The sequence below is a fragment of the Notothenia rossii genome (assembly GCF_949606895.1).
Source record: "Notothenia rossii genome assembly, chromosome: 2".
In the NCBI taxonomy this organism is placed as follows: Eukaryota; Metazoa; Chordata; class Actinopteri; order Perciformes; family Nototheniidae; genus Notothenia; species Notothenia rossii.
Window position 1 is genome coordinate 86246718 of NC_136904.1, and position 25243 is coordinate 86271960.

The 25243-nt window shown below is 40.4% G+C and overlaps 3 protein-coding genes across 5 annotated transcripts in view; all 3 read left to right on the plus strand.

Annotated features, from left to right (window-relative positions):
- The first annotated feature begins 1871 nt into the window (after window positions 1–1871).
- cracdla (cracd like a) lies at window positions 1872–9935 on the plus strand. Of its 3 annotated transcripts, XM_079665307.1 has the most exons (10): window positions 1872–2532; window positions 3619–3678; window positions 4267–4411; window positions 4511–4646; window positions 4740–4916; window positions 5984–6238; window positions 6318–7299; window positions 7695–8599; window positions 9274–9394; window positions 9488–9935. In XM_079665307.1, the coding sequence occupies exons 2-10, from the start codon at window positions 3630–3632 to the stop codon at window positions 9676–9678; spliced, it is 2961 nt and encodes a 986-aa protein (XP_079521433.1). In that variant the 5' UTR covers window positions 1872–2532; window positions 3619–3629; the 3' UTR covers window positions 9679–9935. The 3 variants fall into 3 exon arrangements, with proteins under 3 accessions (XP_079521433.1, XP_079521432.1, XP_079521434.1); XM_079665306.1 differs by lacking the exon at window positions 1872–2532 and having other exon boundaries at window positions 2577–3678; XM_079665308.1 differs by lacking the exon at window positions 1872–2532 and having other exon boundaries at window positions 2577–3678; window positions 4740–4880.
- Window positions 9936–11651: 1716 nt separating this feature from the next.
- creg2 (cellular repressor of E1A-stimulated genes 2) lies at window positions 11652–16387 on the plus strand. The gene is made up of 4 exons (XM_079665318.1): window positions 11652–12178; window positions 14358–14527; window positions 15186–15299; window positions 15855–16387. The coding sequence occupies exons 1-4, from the start codon at window positions 11753–11755 to the stop codon at window positions 15994–15996; spliced, it is 852 nt and encodes a 283-aa protein (XP_079521444.1). The 5' UTR covers window positions 11652–11752; the 3' UTR covers window positions 15997–16387.
- Window positions 16388–18422: 2035 nt separating this feature from the next.
- The window catches only part of mgat4a (alpha-1,3-mannosyl-glycoprotein 4-beta-N-acetylglucosaminyltransferase A), a 41715-nt gene continuing 34894 nt past the window's right edge, over window positions 18423–25243 (plus strand). The window contains exon 1 of the mRNA XM_079665313.1: window positions 18423–18943. Within this exon, the coding sequence (XP_079521439.1) occupies window positions 18850–18943 (94 nt within the window). The 5' untranslated portion in view covers window positions 18423–18849. The remainder of the gene's footprint in view (window positions 18944–25243) is intronic.

The window sequence follows — 25243 nt, forward strand, 5'->3', positions numbered from 1 at the left end:
GAACATGACCACTGAGTCATTGAAATAACATCATATCATTAACCATTGTTTCAAACTGCTAGAAATATGCAAATCCTTCATGCAGCAAATGTATCAGGTAGCTAAGCCTAATATAAAAACATTATTTCTATTCTCTAATGCTGCACGCTGTAAAACTTTCAGGGGTTGGTTGGCAGTTGGCAGTTGGCAGCGGTTTACTTAGTCTATAAACCACCATTTAACGGCTAAAGTCCTTTATTAATCAGTTGAATGAAAAGCCAACTGACATGTAGTTAACTGTTATAGTAAAAACAATGATTATTAAAACATTAGTCCAGCTTTGTCTGTGTGTAAGTCACTTGTTCAGGGTCGCTGTAGGATTAATGTTGAGTTAATGACATTTTAATGACATATTTCCCCCATAAAAAAGCAATTATGGAGAAAAAAACACCCTCATTAAATATTCATGAGAAACTGTTTGTTTGGATGAATGGAAACACACAAGAGTTCAAACAGCGCCGTGATCGGATTATCTATCGGCCTTAATCTGGGTTTGCATGCCCGGTCCTCATCTGGGCTCTGAGGGGACGCTTTATAATCCGTCGGGGAAGCACAGATGACCGTGGATGTCTCTACTTGTATTACTTTATAAGAGAGAAGAGGACAAAAGAAGCGGTTTCTGCTGTCAATGTGCAGACAGATTTCATATATGTCACCACATCAGCTGTTATCAGTTCAAATAAGATACACTTGCATACATATTGTCCTTTATTTGCAGATTACAGACAATAAATCCACAAATACATCCCATCCCAGACTGTGTATGTCAGGTCGGTGTGTTGACATGTGGTTGGTTGCATGTAATCCAGATGTCAGCGGCTGGGTTTATGTTTGAGAGGAAGAGATAAGGATTTGTGGGACGAGGAGCCTCATCAGGAGCTGCTCACACACAGACACAATGTGGATGAAGGTCTCCTCTTCCCGTGCCCCCCCCCCCCCCCCCCCCCCCCGCTCCCTCTCGCTGGTTGTAGCCCAGTGGCCTACATAGTGCTGCCATCTCTGAAACCCTCCTGTGGGAATGTGCACATTCACTGTAGCAACACTGGGATCAATGTCATGTGAGGAAACGGTGTGTGTGCGAGATATCTTGGTCTCTTTTAAAGAAAGGGACATTTCTTTTAAAGGTTATTTTCGGATTTAACGAGGCAGTGAAGACCCATCTTTACGTATCATTTTTCCTTGGAGTATTATGCTTTTTGGATTTAGGGCATACATAAAGGTATGTTTCTTTTTTAAATTATTATTATGCCTTTCTTTTGTTGAACAAGGACCATGCATACAAATACATACATCTCTGATACATGCCAGATTATAGCTAATAGCTCATTTTGATCTGAAGTCCTTATACTGTATCTAAAATAATAAAGGGATTTGTATTTTGAACAGAGGACATGTAGGGTAATATAAATCAATAAATTGGTAGCAATAAAAATACATAATGGAAACATCTGCACCGACCTGCCCCTCCTTCAAATCACTGACCAGTATTCACCTGTTTGGACTGGCTTCTATTGTGTGTGTTCCCGTGTTAAATGTAGTTTTATTAGCTTGATTTTTATTTGACTTTTATTTTATGTTAAGTGTTTTTGAGCATCTGTAAAAGCACTTGATATAATACATGTATTATTATTAACATGCAACACACATCAATATAATGCATTTGCAAATCTCCTATTGTGTGTTGACATCCAATATAAAAACACACATACAGTATCTCTATGTACAATATGACAAAAATATTATTTAATGTTTGGTGTGTTTGAATGAAAAATCTGCATCTCTCCAGGGTTAAGAGATGGCTCATTCCTGGTTGGTATTTATTTGAATGTTTAACTATTTTGATGCGCACACACACACACACACACACACACACACACACACACACACACACACACACACACACACACACACACACACACACACACACACACACACACACACACACACACACACACACACACACACACACACACACACACACACACACACACACACACAGGCTCGTCTCTGTGGTGGCCCAGGGGGGCAAGCAGCCCGGTGTAATATGTAAACAGTCCTCTGAGCCGTAATTCCTGTATGCCTGTCCTCTTTCCTACTGGAGCTTTATTATTTTTTCCCTCTACTCTCATTTCTGGGCCTAAAATCAGGTTAGCGTTTTATAAGGAGCTTAGCGCAGAGGGCCACAGTGTGCCACTAATGTAATAGAGTATCCCTCTCTCTCCCCCTCTCGCTCGGCCTCTCTTATTCTCTTCTGTCCTCTTTTCTCTTTGTGCATTTGCTTACCCTGTCATGGAGTGTCCTTCTCTCTCTCTGCCTTTCTTTTCTGCTTGTCCTTTCTCCTTCCCTCGCTCCCTTCACTCCGCATCTCCCTCCGTCTGCAGATGGGGGACGTCTCCAGCCTGAGGTTTAAACATTAGGACAGGGACAAAGACGACAGGACAACTCTGCCCAGAGAGGAGGAAGAGAAGCAGAGGTGCTGCTGTAAAACGCTGGGTAAGTTATTTTTCCTTTAGCTTAATGATGTGGGAATGTGTGTTTTACCCTTGAATAGAGAAGTGCTTTCCCTTGTGAATGTGAGTACCTGGCATGGGGCGTTTATGATTAAGCTGTGGATTATGGTGCTGTGAAATCTCACAAGGATCTCTGTGCCATGTCAATAATCCACTGGATTATCCGTTGTTTCTGTTGGGGCTGTATCTTGATAAAAGTCTGAGGTATGATTCATGAGCACCATCAAAAACACACTCAAGTTGTATTTATAGGACAAGAGGTTCACATGTTATGTAAGTCACACGCAACTTTTTTTGCAGCTTACATCCCTTTCAATAGGGCGTGCTTGTATTGTGAGAGCAGGTGGTAGGAGAGAGGAAGTGTGGACTTTGCATGTTTACTCATAACCTGCCACATCTTGTCTTATCAAGCGAACATGCTCTACAGGATCACTCTGTTAGCAGTTCCTCGGCAACACAGAGAACAGTGGGACTCAAATGGCACACTAGTGGCGGAGCAGGGTGCGAAACAAAGTCTGTGGAATGAAGAAAAAGCAAGCACCTTGCACTGAGTAACACATAAACCCAATATGTATGTTTGTCAGTCATACAAGTGACACTGTCTGAGTGAGAGATGGCAGTGTTTGCTTTGTCTACAAAACATTATGCAGGCTGCATTGCTTTATGAGTGATATGTACTATTGTAATTCAAATCCTATACTTGCTCTTTAACTTACATAGGATGTTTTTTCTTCATGTAACTGCATTTTAAGGACTTGTAATTACATTGTTCCTCCGATCAAAGCTTCTTTTATGACTTATTGTAGACTATAAAGGCTGCTCAGCTCGCCCCACCTAGCTACAGTAAAGGTTCCTGATAATACCAATAAACCTTTGAACCGCGAGTCCAGACTCTCTCCTTCAGGCTGTCACACGAGTGCATTAAGAGCCAGGGAGCACTGGAGTATTCACACCACGACTTGCCCTCCAGCATGTGACAACGGCTTCTAGAAAGTGTTAGCCTGAGGTTTTTGTTGTCCTGGTTTCTTCCCATTTTCTGACTCTTTATTCCTGTCGTCTCTGATTTCAGTGATCAGACAGATGGAGTATTTCTCTGGAGAAACAGAAGAAAGCACTGAGGATATTCCAGGTAAGATCATCTGTCATGCATTTTTACAAAAGAGTGGGATGTGTTACATTATTGCATATCTTTATATTTATATATCTCTGTATGTTCTTCTATTCATTCCTTTGCAACTGCCTCGGAGAACTTCGCACATTTCTGCACAAAAATACCACTTATAAAATGTTGCACAGCTTTTTCTAATGAATTCAGATATATTGTACGCATTTTTACAGTATATTTTCATACTCTTAATATATTTGTCGTCTCCTCTATATGTATTATTAGTTACGGTACTTGATTTTTGCAATACTTGCTTTTCTTATTTATTATATACGCTCACGGCCGGCACACACAGGGGCGGTGCCGGCCGTGAGCGAGCCGAGCTGGCCGTCAACTGCCCATGACGACCGGCCGTTCTGTGATTCTCCAGATTCTACAGATGGCCAGTCCGCCCCTGCACACGACTGTCACAATCCGAGGACCATTTACACTCAATGACATGCAGCTGATGTAGCAATTAAAAAAGAGACTATAAAAGGTGTAGAGAGGAGAACACCTCGTGAGCTCTGCATGTGTGTGAGTTTGACCTGGATCTGTCTTCATCCCAATCAGGGCGTAAAAAGTCCAAACTCAAGTCTCTGAAAACTCGTCTGTTCGGGAAAAGTAAAAGAGGAGGGGGGGAGGCCGAGGCCAAGCTCAGCCAGTCCTCCAGCGACATCACTGCAGGAAAGGGACTCGGGTCTGATGAAGATTTGGCGTGAGTGTCTACAAGATGGTGTCAATTTCTACTTCTCAGCTACCGGTCCTGACTCCATGCCTCTGTTCTTCTTCTGTTCTTCCCCTCTTGCTGCCACAGGTTCTCTGAGGGCATCATGGGATTTCGGGCATTGTCCCATGACAGCATCTTCCTGGCTGATGACGTCCTGACAGATGCTGAGCCAGCCAGGGTCTTGTCGCAGGAAAACGTCCACAGCAAGATCAAAGCTCTGCAGGTACAGCATTTGACTATAGGAACATTTTTGGGGATCTTTACCATCTTTTACCAGTTTTTTTAAAAAAAAGCACCTGTTCCTCTGGTATCACAGTTGAAGCTTCAGCAGCAGAAGATGCATTTGGGTCCGCCGCCTCTGGTTATGCCAGTCAGACGTCCAGAGGATGTGGGAAGCCGCTCAGAGGATGAAAGTGTTCCCCACAGCCCCTCTGAGACCTCAGGAGCCCCCTGCAAGGTGACTCATTCTCCCACAAAAGGGACACATGGCCAGGTATCTGCTTATTTAATCAGAGACAATTCAGTTTAATAGTATTTGGGAAAAGAGCTACAAACAACATTTTGATAATTTGTGTATTTGAATGCCAAAAGTGCAGGAGATTTCATTTCAGACTCTTGAATATGGAGATTTCCTGCTTTCAGCTGTTTCACATTATATTAAACGGTTTATCCTTTGAACTGAAAAACATCTCCTTGGATTTTGATAAACTGTAATGGACATATTTGGCTCAATTTCAAGATACCTTTTTTATTTTAGGATTTTGAGAAATACTCCTGAGCAGAATGATCAATCAGACTTTGCTGCTATTTACGTTTCACCAACTATTTTAGATCAAGTATCATCTTTTCACTTTGTAACAAAACATTAATGCCAACATACAGTAATGCTGATGGCCGCTAAGCAATGCAGTAAATGCAGCACTTGTGTGTATGTTTGTTTCTTTGTGTGGAATTGTGAAATGTTCCAATCCTAAATTCTTGTGGATTTAAGTCTGAGATTGAGTTTAGTTTAAAATAAAGGTTAGAAGATAAATCAAGAAAAAACATTAAAAAAGCCAAAACCAACAATGCTTTAGTTCGACTCTTAATATATTCTGCCCAAACCAAGCTCATGTTTTACGGTGCAAATCTTAGAAAATAGCCCGCATATAGTTTTATGCACGGTAATCCCTAAACAGCTGTGCACTGCGGTGTTTTAGCATTGCTTACATTGCTAAGTATTGCATTTTTTGGGGACTATTTTTAGACAGAGATGAATCTAGTGAGTACTTACAGCAGCAGGACCAAGTGGGATAGACTGAAAATAACCCAGAGAGACTATGAACATTTTGAAACAGTGTAACAGTGTTGCTCTTTGCTGTGTTTTTAGTAGCTCTAGTTGGTACAGTTCATGTAGAATCGAGCGTAAAATGTAAAGTCAGGGAAGTAGGACATGCACAGATTGGTGGAATTTACAAGTAAATGGAATAAATTAGAAATCCTGTTAAAATAAAAACAATAATACATGTTCTGTTTCCTCTTTTGTTGAAGTGTTATATTATGATTATTCTTTCTTTTCAGACTGCATCTCAGCCATCCTCTCGTCCGCTCTCCCCCATCCCCAAAACTTCACTAATCAAATCAGTGCTCCTGACTCCCTCCCTCCCTCTTCCTCCTTCTGTCTCCCCCACTTCCTCTCCTTCTGTGGTTGAGACCCCGTTAGACTTCAGCTCTCCAGTCCAGTTCACCCCGTGCCTGGACACCTCTGCTGCCCGCCACCGCATGTCCATCAAGCCCAGGAAGCAGAGAGCCAGCACCAAGAAGACCCTCCCTTCAGTGAGTCAACATTTTATCACCAGAAGAGAAACACACTTCATGCATTTTCCTTATACTCTTTCTATGTCATGTTTTGCAGAATGACTCCCACTTACTCTCCCTGAACCACATCAACCACCCTGAGTCTGTGAGAGAAGAATCACAGCAGCTCATAATAACTGAAGCCGAGGTGACATTGGAAAAAGGAGAGGACGTCATTCCCATTACATCCCAGCTTCTTCCTTCAAAATCCCCAGAGGTCGCACCATCGGAGGCAGCATCCAAACCATCCAGCCCGACGATTTCCCCAAAGGAGCTTCCCCGGAAATTGCCCTTCGTACCCTCCCAGGTACTCAGAGTGAAACCCAACAGATCAGCGGATGTGAAGCCTAGCGAACGGCCACACTCGTCCTTCATACAGTCAGAACGGAGGGACAGCAGAGAGGACTTAGATATACAATTACTGTCCCATGACAAGAGAGATACGATTATATCTGACCAGCACCCCACAGTTCAACAGCAGCTTCAAAGTGAGCCACAAATCACAAGAGGAATAAAGAGACCCACCCCAGGATCCGGCTCCTTCCACTTCTCCATCACCACCGCCAAAAACCGTGGTGGAGAGAGACCCCGGTCAGGCAGTTTTGTGGAAAACACCGAAGCCCACCAGAAGAAAGGCGTTAGAGCTGAGGATAAATTATTTTCAAGCATGAAGGAAAAGGAAGAATTTAAAGGGGCTGTGGGAAGACTTAGACAGGAAGCAGGTGTACACAAAAGCCCAGTTCTTCCATGGGAGAGGGGGGACAGTCTCAAAAAGGTGGAATCAGTGACACCATCTAATACAAATGTGACCACAGTTACAGGCGCTGTCAAAGTGGAGGAAGTTGAGAGCAGCCAGGAGGTGGTGGAGGAGGAGGCGCTGGAAGCAAGGGAGGTGGAGGATGATGAGGGAAAGATGGCGTTTGGGGTTAAACTGCGCTCCAGGAAAATTCAGTCTGACGCCTCTTCCAACACTCCACCAGTGTGTGAGGAGCAGGTTGACAGACCTAAAAGACCAGAAATAAGAGACCTACGACCATCAGGTGAGTCCCCAGTTTACCACGTAGACGATGTTTAAGCTTAGGTTCACACACACACACACACACACACACACACACACACACACACACACACACACACACACACACACACACACACACACACACACACACACACACACACACACACACACACACACACACACACACACACACACACACACACACACACACACACAAAATAGATCCTGTCTTATTGCATACTGTGCGATCCTTTTTCCGTTCCATATAAGGTAAGACAGTGCACACATAGTAAATAATCACACTAGAGTGATAAGATTTGCACTGATGACAATAGACCTTTGTACTTATTAAAAGGCCACTCTAACTTTAATAGTGCAGCCAGCCAGTGTGTTTAACTGAACTGTGTCACTCTTCAGATCCAGCCTTCTCTGGCTTCACTTTTCCACTGAAGAACAACCCTCCCTCTACCGGTAATACTTGCATCGTGGCGACGGAAATCCAGACAACCTCGTCAAATCTAAAAGAAGTTGAAGCTGTCGTCCCTGCGCCCCAGGAGCCGCAGCCCGCCCCCCCAACGGCCTCATCTGAGGTGTCCTGGATGAGCTTGGCAATGGAGAAGACCAGGAGCATCCAGCAGCTTTTTACCAACAGATTTCCCAGGGATTTTACAGGCGGGCAGACAGCGCCTGGACCTCAAGCTCAGACAGAGGTGCAGAGTGGAACACAAGCACAGACACTGACTGTAAAAATACAACAAAGCACAACACCACTCGAGGCTGCAAACCAACCTCCAACTGAGGAGGAAACAGGGAGAAGAGGAAGTGACGCACAGACTGGGAAACCGTCACTGATTTCAGCACAACAGAAGATATCTCCTGTTCAGTCCAACACCTGTACAGATCCACTAACAGCCAAACAAACCAGTGAACCTCAGTCAGCGTCTCATCCTGCTGTGCAGACCAGAACAGCCCAGTCTCCTTTACACTCCTCTGCACAAACAGACACATCCTCTCAGTTAACACAGGGGAACGTCACACAGTCCCTCGCACAATCTTACCTTTCCTCCGTTCAGGGGCAACCTTCCTGGAGCAATCGAGGTCTTAATGCTGCCAACCAGCTCAAATCAACCTCAGTTTCTACATCGGCTTCAGCCTCGCCTCCGGTTTCTGCCTTGGGAAAAGGGGAAAAAGAGACCACCGTGCAGGAGAAGGAGGGTCCATCGCAGTCAGGAAGACGGGCAGTGTGGGCCGGGGCAGTGAGCGAGAAGGCTGCATTTTTGGAGAAACGGGCAGAGTGGACCACTCCACCTGGAACCAAGGGGGTTTGTGGTACTTCTTTGTAGCTGCCTTTCATACTGCTAAAGATAATCTTTTGTATTATACTCAACAAATCCCATGAACAATCAAAAACCAAGAGTGTGATAATCTTTCTATTAATAATCTCCCACCTCGATTCAAGTGTTAAAATAATAAAGGTAATTAATATATTGCTTTCCTAGGTAATCAAAGTCGCTTAGTACGCAAATGCGCTTAGACTTAAAGCCTTTTGTTCACTCAACGATGTTCATCTTAAAAATGGGGTCACCAATACAGTTGTGTGATTTAAAAAAGGTTAAGTAACCTCCTTAAACAGCTGTAGTTTTTAGCAACATTACTCAAATGGAAGTAAATAGTGCAACTGCAGAGAGTATTCCCATTGTAGGACATTGTTTGTGTTTGACTTAACTACAGTGTTCATCCTAATTAGGGAATATGTCAGCCACTGCAATGTTGTTGCTCATTTATGTGTTTCAACAGTTTTAAGGTAACAATTGCCTTATGCTGCAGTGTTACAAGATGTATTGTTTGTTAGAAGGATGTTGGTTTTGGTCTTTTCATTGGATATCTTGACAAAAAATACTATTTTAAATATCACTTCTTACTACTTGTTTAACTCCTCCTGTTTTAGACTGATAGGTCATTCAGAGCAGGTGGTCTAACTCACTGTTTTCCTCAGGTGGAATTGAAGAAAGCTCAAACAGAGGAGCAGACATCAGGTGAATCCCCTGCCTCAGTGAAAACCACGCCTCTAAGCAAAGACATCAAACAGGAGGGAAAACAAGGGGTAAAACTGGCAGGTGTGTTGACACAATGTAATTACAATTGCAGTAATACTTATGGGAGTATTAAGTAAATCCATGAGCAGCAGTGTGACAAGTTTTTCCTTTCAGAGTCAAGTCCGGCAAAAATTCCTGACAGACCTCGTGAGGAAAAATGGCCACGGAAAACAGCGGTGACATCTTCATCGCCCTCATCGTCACCTCCTTTGCCATCTGCGCTGCAGTTTGGGGGCGGGCAGCCGTCCTGGATGGAGCTGGCGAAAAGAAAATCAATGGCCTGGAGTGACAAGTCCATGGAGTGAGAGGGAAACAGAAATATTGTTATGTTGTATATCTGTTTAGTCTGTCAGAAAGATTCATTTCTATTCAGGCCATTGTGTTTGTGTGTGTGTGTGTCTTGTGTTCATTTGTTAAGTGTTAATGTTAAATTAAGACAGAGAATTTATTGAAATGTAATATAGTCAGTCTCCACAACAAGCACATCACCATAAATTGTATTTCTTAATGATGTTGTATGTGATTCGGCATGTTAACAGTTTACATTAAATAATTTAAGATACTAATGCTCCCTTTTTGTGTGTAATTTGTCACTGAAGTAAAGCAGAGTTAACACAACATGAGAGTTTATGTGGGGGGTTGGTGGTGGTTATTGTTTTTCCTTAAGACCTTGAGTTGTTGATTAAAGTTCTCGATCCAGCTTTTGACTTTGTGTTAACTTGGCACAAATCTACTACTAAGCTTTATCATGGGACATCCACTTCTGCAAACCAGATCCAGGTCTTAACTAAAAGCAGCCTCAGCAAACTAATATTCACTCCGTTAGTTAAAGTCATTGGATGTTAATGACTAAACTGGTCAAGTTGGAAATCATTTTACTGATCGGTAGGATTAATGGGTGCTAAAGTTAATTATTACTTAGGAACCATTGTGTTGTATTGGGGACATACTGTAGGCTGTGAACGGTTTATTATGAAATAATTCCTAAATAATTACGTCATTGCTAATTATGTAACATGTCTTTTTCGACTCCTTAGATGATGTTACTCCTCAGATTTATCTTTGATCCTCATATTAGGAATCACTAGTTAACCAAGAGGCTAATGTTGGGTTTTGAATGTTAAAGCTTAATCTGAAAATTATAGTAACCATATATATGAAATAAAAGTAGTGGAGTAAAAATATTCCTCCCTGAAATCCAGTAGATATTGAGTATAAAAAAGGTAATTAGCAAAGTCATAAATAAATATATCAAAATCTGAAATATTGGAGTTACATTACAGTTACTCCCATTTCAGAATGTATATATACTGTACTACATATATTTAACTTAAAGTAAAACAGATAAAAAGACAAAGAAAATGTATGATTTAATCAACAACATGATGGAACAAATACAAATAATAAATATGTACAAATATATGAACTATTATATACAACAAAGAAAATTAATTATAATACTAGTGCTGAAGCAAGATTTATAATTAAGTGTATTTAAATGCAAGCATAGTATAAATAATAATATTGAGAGAAAATGTACAGTAGGTAAAGACGTAATGTATTTATTAATCCAACACTAAAGCAGACTGTTATACGGATTGATTACTTTGAGTGTGGCACAGATGATTTATTATTGCAGAATTTTATTCAACTGTTAAGTCAGTATTGCATAAATTAAACATCACTAAAATGATCGAAACATTGGCCAAGCTGGATTTGAGCCTAAAACAAATGGACAGTGTTGAAATGTAATTAAGTACATGAATTCTTGTACTAACTACAATTTTCAGGCATTTTTTTTTACTGCATGTTCATAAGCTAATACCAAATATAAATCAACTGATAAATAAATATTATAAATAACTCCACATTATATCATAATATCATAACATCATATCAGCAGCAGTATAAAAAATACTTACAATAAGTGCCACCATTACCAGCTACAATGAACACATTATGACATAATTGAACATAACCCAGTAATTAAATATATGATTCTGAAATAGGCCATTACTCTGAAAAAGTTATTTTAAAGTATATTTTGATACCAATACTTGGATTGTATGGATTTGAATGCAGGATTTATACTTGAACTAGAGTATTTTTGTCAACAATATTGCATTGTTTCTTCTCTGGGCTACTTTATCCACCAATGCATACAGATAATAATTGGACAGTTGTCAGTTATTTTATCATTCTGAAAAAGTGTATTGCTTCTAAATGTACTTCCCCATGTTTGTCAGAAGGGGTCGCTGTACAGCTGCTCTCTGTTATGAAATATCCTTGAGTTACGAAAGCTAGCACCATGGATGTATAAAGGACTCACACATGAAGTTGTAAACAAACGAGCGGCCATAGTCAGATCTCGGTACTAGTATGAGGGTCCCTTACTTTCCCCTGGTGGTGTTGGCCAGCGTCCTGTGTCTGAGTCGCAGCTACACACTGCGGAGCTCCGTGTCCTGGGTCGTCTCCTCCAACGACGTGGTGGAGGAAGCGGACCTGTCGGAGGAAGAGGTCGCCCCGGCGCTGCTGGTGGACGGAGCCGGGCTGTGGAAGCAGGCTTACCCGGCCTCTAACGTCCTGGCAGACGGCTTGGAGAGCCCCCGGGAGCTGGCCGAGCCGGAGACCGACAATGTGGCTCAGCTGTCCTCCTCTCGGCTGTTCTCATACCGGCTGGAGAAAGTGCAGCAGGCCGGGAGCAGCAGCGGGCCTCCCCCGCACCAGGAGACGGCCAGGACGGCCAGATATATAGCCCACAACAGCGACTGGGGTCATTTGGCCACCATTTCGACTCAGGACAAGGTACACAGGGGAGTTGTCTCAAGTCATTGCTAAATTAACCAATGTTTTTCCGTATTTAAACTACGTTTAGTTAAGCAATATTATGTCTTCATCATTATTATTATTATTATAATAAACTTAAGTGAAAGTAGAGTTAGGGTTGTAGAAAACGTTTTACAAGTAAATGAGGTCCATAGCCACATTTACTCAAGTAGACTACTGAGTACCAGAGTGTAGGAATACTCTGTTATGGGTGAAAGTCCTGCAATCAATTGTATTCCATTCCATTTCTGTTATATTTGACTATTTTTTTTAATTATTTTTAATATTTTTCTTGTTCTCTATCTGTGTTTTTAATTTTTGTTTTACTTTTAAGTATGCACCATGACATCAAATCAAATTCCTTCTACATGTCAACCTACCTGGTAATAAACCTGTTTCTGATTCTGATCAAAGTTTCATTTAAGTAAAAGTACAAAAGTATTAGCTTCAAGATAGGCTACTTAAAGTACCAAAAGTAAAAGTTCTCAATTTCCAGATTGGCATATTTCAGAATAATATTATATGTTTTGATTGTAATCATTTATTAATTTAAGTGTTATCAGCTTGTAAAGGTGCAGCTAATTTTATTAACTTTGTTTACTTTTTGTTGTTGTGAAAGTAACCCCAGGTCTAACTCAAGTCTTATTTAAGAGTTCCATTTTTTTTTCATTTTCAGTCTTTATTTCGAACAGATTAAAAAATAACAAATGTGAAAAACTGAATACCGTATTGTTAAATACAGTATTTATCCACATTCATGGTAATATTTGTATATTCAACTAAAAAACTAAAAAAAGTCTTCATATTAATAATAATAATAAATCATATGTGTCCGAAAGGGAGTAGGAGGAAGCAAATGCTTATTAATTCCCACCCCCTTACTTAGTTGATTATATCTCACACCATTAATCACTATCTGTTTATTATAATAAAGGGTAAATAAAGGGTGAGGTTAGAGTGAGTGTTGTAGCAAGAGCTTTGCAAGTACTGAGGTCGTGTTGTAGAGGGCAAATACATGTACTCAATTATACCCAGATACATTTTGAAGAGCTTTTCTTGAGTATTTCTATTGTAATTATCACTTCTACTTCTCAATATAATATTTTACTCGACTACTTTTGGATGACATATGTGGTAACTTTCAGGTTTAAATGCAACATTCAAATCAACCAAGCAGTATGTTAACAACCTGGTATTAGCTCTTCTTTTACCAGCTGCAAGTTAAATATAAAATATAATGAAGAATTGTTATATATTTCAAGCCCTAAAACACCTTATATGTGTTTTTAGTTATGTGACTGATTTTGTTGGAGCAGTTCAGTTGTGCAAAGCTATGCTGTGATTTATGAAAGGTCACTATGTGTACCCATGACAATGATACAGTTTGAACTTGTCTAACAATAACATTGAGAAGAAAGCCCTGAGGATTTTTCAAATCTTGCACATAGCATGGAACAAAACATAAACTGTCAGGAACTAGGGGGCTCCATACTTTTAACATACTAAAGAGATGATTATGCATAATGTTGCTACAGTAAACCCGGGCGCTTTACAATAGCTGCCCACTGCTCCTAGTACTAGACTCCTGGTACCAGGATGGGTTAAATGCAGAGGCCAAATGTCACTGTGTGTGCTGTGTGCTCTGCATGTGTGACCATTTAAAGAGGGGTTTCATCCCTCCAATTCTATTAATACAGGAATACTTTGTTTAAGTGTTTGTACATTGAGTTACTAAGTAAAGGATCTGAGTACTTCTTCCACTACAACTCGGGTCATATGAGTCCATGTCACTCTAAATTGTGTATACAAAATGTTTCTGATTTTGATTAAGCATGTTCTATTTCTTACTGAGTTTAAATGTTGTTTAAGGCCGTCTATGAAATTCCTGTGGGGAAATACTTAACCCTTTATTCATTCAGTAATATTTTGGCCAAAAATAATTGAAATGTATGTGCTCAAAGTTAAGACATGCTCAAGGTCCAAAAATATTTGGTCGATGTAAAGTAATCATTTGTTTATCATATCATGAGGACATGAACCTCATTGGAAGCCACAGCTTGGTAACCACCAACCAATCTCTAATGTACTCAATTATTTTTTTCGAATCGCTTTCAAGCAATGTGTTAGAATTGGTAATCTCTCCTACTGTTTTGCACAGATCAAAGGTCTTCCCTTCGGGAACATCTTCTCGGTGAGTGATGGACCGGGGGACAACAGCACTGGAGTCGTATATTTTTACGTTACTCCGATGGACAACACTGTATCCGACCTGAGAAGTAACCCCTTCGCTTCTCTCACATTCTCAGAGGCTGAGGGAGAATTCTGCAGGTAAGCCCCAACTTAGTAATACACCTAATAGTTTGCTAAATCCTCCTAAGGCAGAAATTAACTTGCGGGTCCCCATTAACTCCCAATTATTTCCCTAATGTAGGCATTATACACAATTTGTTCCTGTTTAAATACCAACTGCCCTCAAGGTTTGTTGAGTGGTTATTTGATTAACAAATTAGGAAAGAAAGCACATCATTTACATAATGAAGTTCCTAAAACGTTTTATTCTAGAAAAAGGGTATTTCAGTTTCAGATAAAGGAAGAAGTACCGTAAGGACTTTATGTCAGTTTGAGGTTCATCACAATAAGATATTACCATTCTGAAAATGATAGGATATTTGCCTACATCACAAAGCCTGCCACATTATAGTTACAACTTGAACCGATTAATGAGCCTGTGTGATCAATATATGATGTCATTTGTTCATTTAACACAATTTGTTACACTTATATCTGCTTTTTTTCTAAATAAATGCATATTCTAAAGATGATTTATATCAATGATATTGGATAAATGATAGGATCTTTACACAGCTATTGGAAATTGAGCTTTAGTATCTGCTTTGTTGGCCCGTTCTGTTGCCACTAAGAGGCTCAGAAAAACTATAACCCCTATTGAGTGTTTTAATGACAACATGGTGTTCTGTGTCTCAAGGCAAATGGTGTATGATCCAGAAGATCCAAGATGTGCTCGACTCACTCTAACCGGCAAGATGGTGGATGTGGCACCAGAGGAGCTTGTGTTTGCAAAGGAGGCAATGTTCTCAAGGTAACTTGGATGGGCCAATCCAATACTATCCAAAATAACAGGATTGGATATCTAGAAAATATAAGGAACATCCTATACAGTCCCTTAACCTTGACATATGGAGTCTTCATTGTATGTCCAGTATTTAAAGGTAGAGTTGTTATTTATCTGTTATGATAAGTATTTAGATGTTATTGTTTTGCTCATAGTTGCGCTTTGGATTAAGATAAATGTTTGAATGGTGCTGAACAATCAAAAATGCTGCTAAAATTCTGTTGGTGAACATTTAGAAAAAGTAGCAGCAGTATTGAGTCATGTTGAACGGTATGCTTCTTCCTTAAGCGAGGTCAAATATATGTATTTTTAAAGTTTAAATATGATTTTTTAAGATGAACAGTTTAAGTGCATCCTTATAAATATATGATCACATCATATGCAGTTAAAGGGGCTAAATAATGGCAGATACTCAGGTAATCCTAAATACATGTTGGCTACATTCAGCCCTGAAATGTGGGAAAACAACACAATTGTGCACGTTTTGGCTGCTATCTTCATGTGTGGCTCTTTATTTTTTAGACATCCTGTGATGGCAAAGTGGCCAGTGGGACACAATTGGTTCTTCATGAAGCTGGAGCTGATCCAGGTCTGGCTGCAGGACTGGGTCGGAGGCATATCACTCATTCCCCTGGAGGACTATTTTAAAGCTACACCTTTCTGAGAACATACGTCCTTCTGCATCATCAGATACACAAACTAGTACAGCTGTGTTCACTACAAATATCACTTTATAAGGGGCAAGAAGTCCCAAAGCAGCAATGTGCCATATTCTTACTTTCTCATATTTGTTGATTTTTTCATTTGTGAAAGAGAGTGGTCTTCTTTTTCTCTTTTGCCCTTTAACTTGACCCATCACACAAAATCAGTTTTTTGTTTGGTGTGTGAATGTATTTCAAGTCATTAAGCTAGTTCAATTGAATGGTCAAAATGTCCCAGCTGGGGAAAAAATGAAATGTAATTGAATATATTCTCTATAAGCACTGATTACTATTTTATGGGTGTGCATTAAAACAATGATGCTGTTTGAAATAAATGAATGTTAGCACACGCAATTGTGACGGTTCAAGAATGAACTCTGGTCCTACATAGGCAAAATATGAAGTTTTGATACTGTGTGCATATAGACAAAGCATCACAGCCTATCAATATTGTTTTCTACCTCAAAACTTGAAAATGTTTTACAATGTAGTTCTGCATGCATGCATTATTCAAGCTAAAATATGAGAGAAAAAATGATCGTTGGCAACAAATATCGAATTTGGTGAAGTTAGCTTGGATAATTCACTAGCTGTGGCAGTAGTACAATAACAATTTATAGGAATTCATATTTTGAGTGTTATCTCCCAACACTTGTTACCAGAAATAATGTTTTTAAATGACAATCCTTGTATTTAAATGTAAAGATGAGGGGTAATACATGATAGGACTGTGTTCTTAATGTAGATTTGCCAGTGGTTTTAAACATGCCAGATGAAGAGGATAATGCAAATTAATAGAGTAGAATCCTTTGTCATTATACAGGTATACAATGAGATGAGTAGAGCTACTCCTTTTTTAAAGGTGCCATCAAAAATACAAAAACCAACAAGAGACGTACAACATTCAGGAGGAGACAACATACAAACAGCAAGCATTCATGTAGATGAATGAGGTTAAAGGTCTGGCCACTAGATGACGCGCTTTATACCTCTCAAATTAAGAGTCACTGCTCTCTTACATTTGAGGTATTTCAAACTAGGATGTTGTTACCGCTGTAGAAGGGGAAGAACCTCCACCTTTTCAGAATTATTTTTAAACGACTCGAAAACAGCCCATGGGACTGTTATATTTGTATGCGGATTAAAAAAGCGTCCAATTCGAGTTGTCCAACAATTCACGTATTGCACCACAGGTAGGCTACACTTTTATTTTGAAAGTCACCACCGGAAGACCAGCTGTCACTAGTCTCTTGACAGAAAGACGTTAGGTTATTACAAAAAACGACATGTTTTAAAAGCAGTAAGAAGGCATGAATTATATTAATTAACTGTAAAACCAACTCTGAACAAAAATACGAAATAGACCCTGTTTTCCTTTCATTCTAAAACAGGAAGCTCAATTCACTCTACTGATTAAACTGAGGTGAAAGTGAATATAGTTTCACCTTTAAAAGCAAAGAAGAGCTATCCTCTTATAATACGATGGTTCTTGTGCTCTATCGGTTCAATCAGTTTTAGATACAATTGACAATTTATCGTTTTCCTCGCTGTCGTAACTTTCTTAACTGCTTGTTGCCAATAATCACGTGATGACGTCACGTAGCTCATCCGTTAATTTGCCGTTATGTCCGTTAAATATATGATGACAAGTATGGAAGCCACATTTCGCCAATTTGATGTAAATAATAATAATGTACATGACATAGTTAGAAACTTAACTTTAAATATTGGCTTACTATCACAAAATGACTAATTATCAGTAAATACTGGATTATGTTAAATAAATTACTTTAGACCAAAAATAACGAGTTGATATTTCAAAACAGTGCATTTTCTGATTTAGTATCAGAAAATAATTATGTAGTATCTCAAACTAAATCGAAACTAGAAGAGACAAATCCTTACTTTGAGAACATTTCAATATTTAGAGTTTATCGTTCTTTTAAGAAAGTTTCGGACAGTTTTTTGTTTCTCTGCAAAGTGAGTTTTAATTTTTAAAGTTATTCTTTTGAGATAGATATACTAACTTTCATATTTTGCAATACAAAGCCACTATTATTATGGCTAGTGGAGCCTCGCAGCCGCGAAACTGTGACGAGCTGGGGGGGGGGGGGGGGGGGGGTGCTAGCGGATGGGGGTGCTGCAGCCCCCTTCCCGCGTCCATGCTCGTTGTATACTTTTATTTTACTGAATATGTAGAGATTTGTTTACATTACATTCAAAATGTCAACATGAAACAACATGTCACCTTGTCCCAAAAAAAAAGAACATATTTCTGAGTGTTATGATTAAGATGTAGGCTAGCTGCTTTTATTTTTCTAGATTCATCTGTTGCCAGTTGAAGCGGAATCAACGTGATTTGGGGCGTTTCCTTTCGGAGCCCTACGTCACAGCGCGAGCAGCCTATCCCGGAGGACTAACCGTCACACACTCGAAATGCCTCCTGCCTGTAACTTGTAGCTAACGTCTGCCTGCATTTAAATAACATACAATGGCTAGTATCAGTAGCTAGATTGTATCTTAACCACCATGTAAACTGTCTCACCACGGAAGGCAGTAGACTAAGGAGGTAGTAGGACGATACAGGAGGAGCTAGTTTGACAGCCCTCCGAAAAAGACGACCCGAGAAGACGCTACCCAAGCACCCGTCTCAGCCCGGTCAACTGGAGCGTTTCGTTAACCGTTTAACACCCCCATATGCCGGCGCCTACGCCCGTCTTCACACCCTCACGCCGGAAAATAAGCAGGGAGGGCGGCTACGGCAGCTCCGGGGTCCCCGACACATAGAAGCCGAGGAGAGGCACCGCTGAAATGAGATGAGGCTCAGAAATGGAACTGTGGCCACTGCGATTATTTTCTTCACGTCGTTCCTCAGCCTGTCCTGGTACTCAGCGTGGCAGAATGGCAAAGGTAGGCTTGTCTTATGTCATTGCAGTTATCACATAGGGTGTCATTTGTGTACATCTTTTTTTAGTAAGGCCTCGTTAACAAACTGGTAGACCAAAAGCTGACGTGGGTCCACCAGCACCAGCACCAGCAGCAGCAGCAGCAGCAGCAGCATGCCATAGGACAGCAGGTGTCAGAAGTAATCCGGTTTTAAACAGCTAGATTTGTACTAAGAGCTACAATATTTCTTACATTGTCGTTGTGCACATGCATTACACAAGGGGCAGCTATTTATAATGTTGGTCTCATTAATGTCATTTGTGTGCATTGTTTTGAAAAAGGGGTTTCTTCACCACTTGGGGTGTAAGACTAAGTACTCATACCTTTTTACTTAAGTGAAAGTAGCAATACTACATTGTAAAAAATCGGATTAAAAAATATAATTGTTTGTATTATGATTATTAATGTTGGACTTGGTAAAGGTGGGGATTATTTAAATGACTTTATATGCTGCTGAGTATCATAACCTATAATAATACATAATAATTTATTGGATGATTTATGTTCAGTATTATAAATCCATACCATCAAAGTAGCTAGTAACTCAAATTTAAAAATACATTTAGTGGAGTAAAAAGTAAAAAATGGTCTCCAACATGTTGTAAGGTATAAGTATAAAGTAGAATAACATGAAAGTATTCAAGTGGAGTACAAGTACCTACAAATGGTACTTATTACAGTACTTCAGTAAGTTACATTCCAACACTGTAGCCTACCTAAGCGTCTTCACACTTTGACAGCATGGCAGATGATGTGGGCCATCTCTCATCTCCACTCTCTGCTATCCAACCTCCAATCAGTCAGCCATCATTTAGTATGTCAGCACTTGCAACGCTTCCTAATAGTATCACCATTCAATTCCTTTCAATTCCTTTCACTTCCCTTAATATTTTTTTTAAAATTTGATTATTATCCATATTTCTCTACATGTAAAAACATCTGGGCTATGGATAATTACACAAGTGTCCTTAGTTGCCAGGGTTAAACAAATCCATGTGGGAGGGTAATGGGCCTTACACTGACTTGTTATCAGCAGAGTGTAAATAATTGCAGCCTTTAGATAAATTCCAAGCCAAGGCTTCATGTTGTGATCACGGTGGAGCTTATCAGCTTGATTAAATATTTTCCTTTTAATTAGAGTCCAATGAGTCAATGCACTAGGCCATGGCTTGATGAAAGTGTGTGTGTGCTAAGCAAAGGTCAGGTGACGATGACCTCTGTTCTGTGTGCTTCCCCTGTTGAAACAGTTCAGTATGTAGTCGGGACGGATATTAAAAGCAAACCCTTTTGTTGTCACAAGATACAAACTTAAAGGTCCCATGTCATGCTTTTCCGGCTATTACCCGTCCCCTTGTGTGTTATGTAGCTTGTTATGCATGTGAACGGTCTCCAGAGTCACAAACCCTCAAAGTACACCCTGTAGCGAGTAAAACTCTAACACAGGAAATACCTGTCTATGCTGCCCCAGAACGCCTTGTTTGGGATTTCTCTTTTTCCATTGTTTACTTGGGCGTTACGTTACGTCCACGGAGCCGTTACGTTTGGACCAATCCGCGGACTTCCTCACACACACGCACACACGCGCACACACTCTCACACTCGGCGGGACGTTTCGAGGCTCGCTGCTGCGAGGAGCGGGACACTGTGAGCTGGCTCACTGGTTTGGGGTCGACGAGAACTCAGTCTGGGCACACACACAAACTCCCAGCCAGGCTGCGGGTGTGTGTGTGTGGGCCCAGGCTGACTTTCGCGGTGTCTTGCTGTCTCGCAGACGGCCACTTAGCTCACAGGGAGGGGGGGGGGGCAGGAGCTCCAACTAGCCGTTTAGGACAGAGCGTGAATACACATACTGTATACAGAGATGCTGTATGAGAAACCAATTTTGAGTTTGGAAAATTGCACAACATAAATGTATTTTAGTATACCTCAACAATGGAATTATGATCAGTAGAAATGGCCATGACATGGGACCTTTAATAACTTTGGCTCTCAAGTTTTACATAAGAACCTTATCTGTACTTTACATTTTCTCTACAGTTGATGATATTGTAAGAAGGTGAAATGTAGAACTTTGTAAGCATTAAGATGTGCAGGTATAGTCTTTAATCTACTAATCATAAAGGAGAAAAAATTGAGAATATGGGCATTTAACTTTCATTTTGACCTCAATTTGTACGTATCTGGAGGATACAGAAGACCCTGACCCTAACTCTCAAGGAGGGTCAAAGTGAGGGTAAAAAAATGAAATTCATCCCCTATCAAGTTTATTATTTACCCAATTGCTGTCCCTATGGTGACATGTCTAAGTCCTAAGTGAAAAAGGACACCATAGCTGCTAAAGAAGCAAATGCTTGCCTGTATGGTGGCTCAGAGAGCTCAACACACATCTGCAACTTAAGAAAAATTAAGCAAATAAAGAAGACACAAGCAAATGAAGGAAAGAGGATTTCTTTCTATTGGATCAAATATTAAAAGACTGGGATCATGATCCTGATTGGGACATCCCTAACAAAACATTTATTTTACTTGCATGCTGCCTTTCTGTTGTCACAACACATTTTGTATTTAACTGGGCAGGACACAGTGTTGCTTCTGATACAATAAGACATCAAGTCATAACCCGGCTAACGGCACAATGGAAGTGTCCTTCGAATGCCAAAAATGATCTATTTGTAAAGGTCTAAACATCACTGGCTTTTTATATGGAAAATGGAAGTAAAATACAGATGGTTTGAGGATATTTTTAAACATCAATATATGGTTGTTTAGACATTCGTCATTTATTGTGTGGTTTAGTTAACTTGCAGTGATTCTGAATTTGTTTGTGTCCTTGTACTCATTTTGTTACTTCATGTCACATGAGTATTGACAATTTAGTAAACCTGCTTCTTAATTCTACTGTTTCCTTATTTTCAGAATTTCTTTCCTTAATGCCGGAAGTGTGTTGACAGACTCATTTGTTTATGTTTGTTTTTTTTAGCCTCAGTGCACTGAGCAACGTCAAATCTATTTGTTTAGTCAAATGTTGGTGTAAGTTTCAACAACAGAAAGTGTCAAATGTTCGTGTTTTTGGGTTTGACAGGGTCATAGAGCAGAAAGGAAGATCTCTTTTTGGCCATATAGTAAAAGCTAGAGTATTGATTTATTCCATAAACTCCGGGCGGGCAGGAAAGCATTGGTCTTGTGATGGCCACAGATATAAACAGCAAATCTTGTGCTGAAAAGATGCATTATTAAGTCACAACTTAAGCATCATCTCTCTGCTAATAACCTCTATGAAACTTTTCAATCCGGATTCCGCTCAAACCACAGTACCGAAACCGCACTCCTCAAAATTACAAATGACCTTCTCCTCTCCTCCGATGCTGGTAACCTCAACATCCTCATCCTCCTTGACCTCAGCGCTGCCTTCGACACCATCAATCACTCCATCCTCCTCACCCATCTTGAAACCACCTTCAACATCACCGGCACTGCCCTCTCTTGGTTCACTTCGTACCTCTCTGACAGAAACCAGTTCATCTACATCAATAACTGCAAATCCCCCACCGTTCCTCTCCCCCAAGGTGTCCCTCAAGGTTCAGTTCTCGGCCCCCTCCTCTTCATCCTCTACCTGCTTCCCCTTGGTCACATAATCCGCCGTCATGGACTTCAATTCCACTGCTTTGCCGACGACATCCAGCTTCTCATCTCCACCAAGTCCATCTCCACTGCTACCCACTCCATCCTGACAAACTGCATCACTGAAATAAAATCCTGGCTCCAACTTAACTTCCTGAAACTCAACTGCGATAAATCTGAAATAATAATCATTGCACAAAAAAAGTTCACCACACCTATCCATAACTTCACCCTAAACATAGAAAGCTTCCCAGTTCAAACCTCCCCTCACATCCGGAACCTAGGCATCATATTTGACCAAACCCTCTCCTACAACAGATACATCAAACAGATCACAAAGACAGCCTTCTTCCACCTCAAAAACATCACCCGTCTCCGTCCATCCCTCTCTCCCACTGCTGCCGAAACCCTCATCCACGCCTTCATCACTTCCCGTCAGGACTATTGCAACAGCCTCCTCTATGGTTCACCTGCAAAAATCCTCAACAAACTTCAATATATCCAGAACTCCGCCGCCCGTCTACTCACCCACACCCGAATCTGTGAACACATTACACCCGTCCTCATCGAGCTCCACTGGCTCCCCATCCCCCAGAGAATTCAGTACAAGATCCTCCTAGTGACATACAAAGCCCCCCATAACCTGGCCCCATCCTAGCTGACTGACCTCCTCCACAGACACACCCCCACTCGCTCCCTCCGCTCTGCCACTGCCAACCTCCTGTCCCTCCCCTACCGGACCAACCTCAAGTCTTGGGGCGACAGAGCCTTCTCCGTTGCTGCACCCACCCTCGGGAACTCACTACCCCAATCCATCAGAGATTTTTCTTCCCTCACAGCATTCAAAACATCACTCAAAACCCACCTGTTCAACACTGCATTCAACCACTGACCACCCCCCTCCACCCCTATTTTCTGTTTTGTTTATCTCGTTTTGTATTTCTTTGTTTTTTCTTTGTTGTCTTTTCTTAATTCTCTGTCAAAGCGTCTTTGAGTTTCATGAAAAGCGCTATAAAAGTCCCATGTATTATTATTATTATTATTATTTGTGCACAATGCTTTTTTCTCTCCTTTTGTAAAAGAGATCACATGTAACTCTCTTAAAGACTTCTGTCATAGGTCTGGTATAAATGTGATTTACTAGCATGCTTGTAGAAAATTATTTTTGTCACTTCAAGATGGCTGGAGCCTAGGGTTGCATATCGTTGACTTTTTTATGATACCGGTACCGATACCACTGAACGTACCGATACTCAACCGATACATATCGTGATACTTTCATGTTGCATAAGGTAAAAATGATTGATAGTACTGAATCAAATTATGATTAGTACTGAACAAACAATGAAGAACAGGTTATCTATGAAGAAAAACAGATTCTGCAATATCATTTATAACAACCATCAGGCGTGAATAGCCCATCTTGTCAATGCAAAAAGAAAATAGCACCAGTATAATCAATATTCAACCTGAGATTCGACTGACCAGAGAACACATAACGGATCATGAGATCTCGGCATTGCACTTAAAACAAATAGCATCTTTAAAATCAACATTTGCCTGATGAAAGAAAACAAATCCCATCACAGTTCAGTTTTGTGCATATCTGCTCTCTCTGGATCCAAACGGGCCCTTTCACAGCATAGGATATCACCTGCTGAACTGAACCCTCTCTCGCTTGGCACGCTGTTTCCCTGAACACAAAGGTACTTGGTTGCCATAGGAGACAGCATTGGTTGCAGGTTGGATGTGTCTTTCTTTTTTCCTCATTTCTGTAGAAGCTTTTTTATGTGTCACATCATTTTTCCCTGCAGTTAGATGGTTCCTCCTCTTGATACTGCCCAGTGTGGGTGTTTAGTCTGCTTGGCCTCAGGCATGGAGCGATTCTGAAAATGAACATTTCTAAACCTGTTCCACTTATACAAAACTCGTCTCAGCTGTCGTTTTCTAAAAGACAGTTGTTTGGGGGCTATTGGGGTGAAGAGGTAACCTTTGGCAACATTTTTATTTTGTTTATTTTTTGCCTAACCCTTTTGCTTCCGACAGCCTGTTTGTTCCTGGTCTCTCGCCCGCTGTGAATGAGAGCTGTGGCAGTCAGCTGTCCAAACACTCCACGTTGAAAGACTCTCCAGAGTGTGTACTTCTCTGTCAGAATCCGCCTCATCCCCCGGTGAGAGCTGGCTCTCTGGTATCTCCCTGGTTACATCTCTAAAAGACCTTGGCAAAAGAGCTTTGAATACAGGGTAGATATATGAATAATGATGACGGGGTTTGAGATAAGATTCCACAAGTTCTTTCACAATATAACAAAATAACACCACACAATCACCAAGAACGGCCTCCTGATGATAAATGAATCTGGTGACACAACAAACATTGATTAACGACCTTATATGATGTCAACCTTTTGCGAAAGAAATGCTTAAAAAACACGTTGCTTTTAAAAATATTCCCTGTTTAAATGTATTTTCTTTTATTATAAAATAAAGAGTTAGGGCTGCAACAAATGATTACTTTCAATATATATTAATCTGCCTTGATTAATAGATAAATACTTTGGGCAGCAAAATGTTAGAAACAAATCTAAATATGTCACTCAGTTGTGTTTAAATGTTTTGTTTCATCAGACCAAACCCATACTGT

What these genes read in the sequence shown, in the direction of transcription:
- creg2 (XM_079665318.1), top strand. Translation starts at nt 11,753, where the DNA reads ATGAGGGTCCCTTACTTTCCCCTGGTGGTGTTGGCCAGCGTCCTGTGT. An exon ending in CCATTTCGACTCAGGACAAG is followed by an intron (nt 12,179 to 14,357) that starts GTACACAGGGGA and finishes TGTTTTGCACAG; the next exon opens with ATCAAAGGTCTTCCCTTCGG. An exon ending in AAGGAGGCAATGTTCTCAAG is followed by an intron (nt 15,300 to 15,854) that starts GTAACTTGGATG and finishes TTTATTTTTTAG; the next exon opens with ACATCCTGTGATGGCAAAGT.
- cracdla (XM_079665307.1), top strand. Translation starts at nt 3,630, where the DNA reads ATGGAGTATTTCTCTGGAGAAACAGAAGAAAGCACTGAGGATATTCCA. An exon ending in GGGTCTGATGAAGATTTGGC is followed by an intron (nt 4,412 to 4,510) that starts GTGAGTGTCTAC and finishes TTGCTGCCACAG; the next exon opens with GTTCTCTGAGGGCATCATGG. An exon ending in CAAAAGGGACACATGGCCAG is followed by an intron (nt 4,917 to 5,983) that starts GTATCTGCTTAT and finishes CTTTCTTTTCAG; the next exon opens with ACTGCATCTCAGCCATCCTC.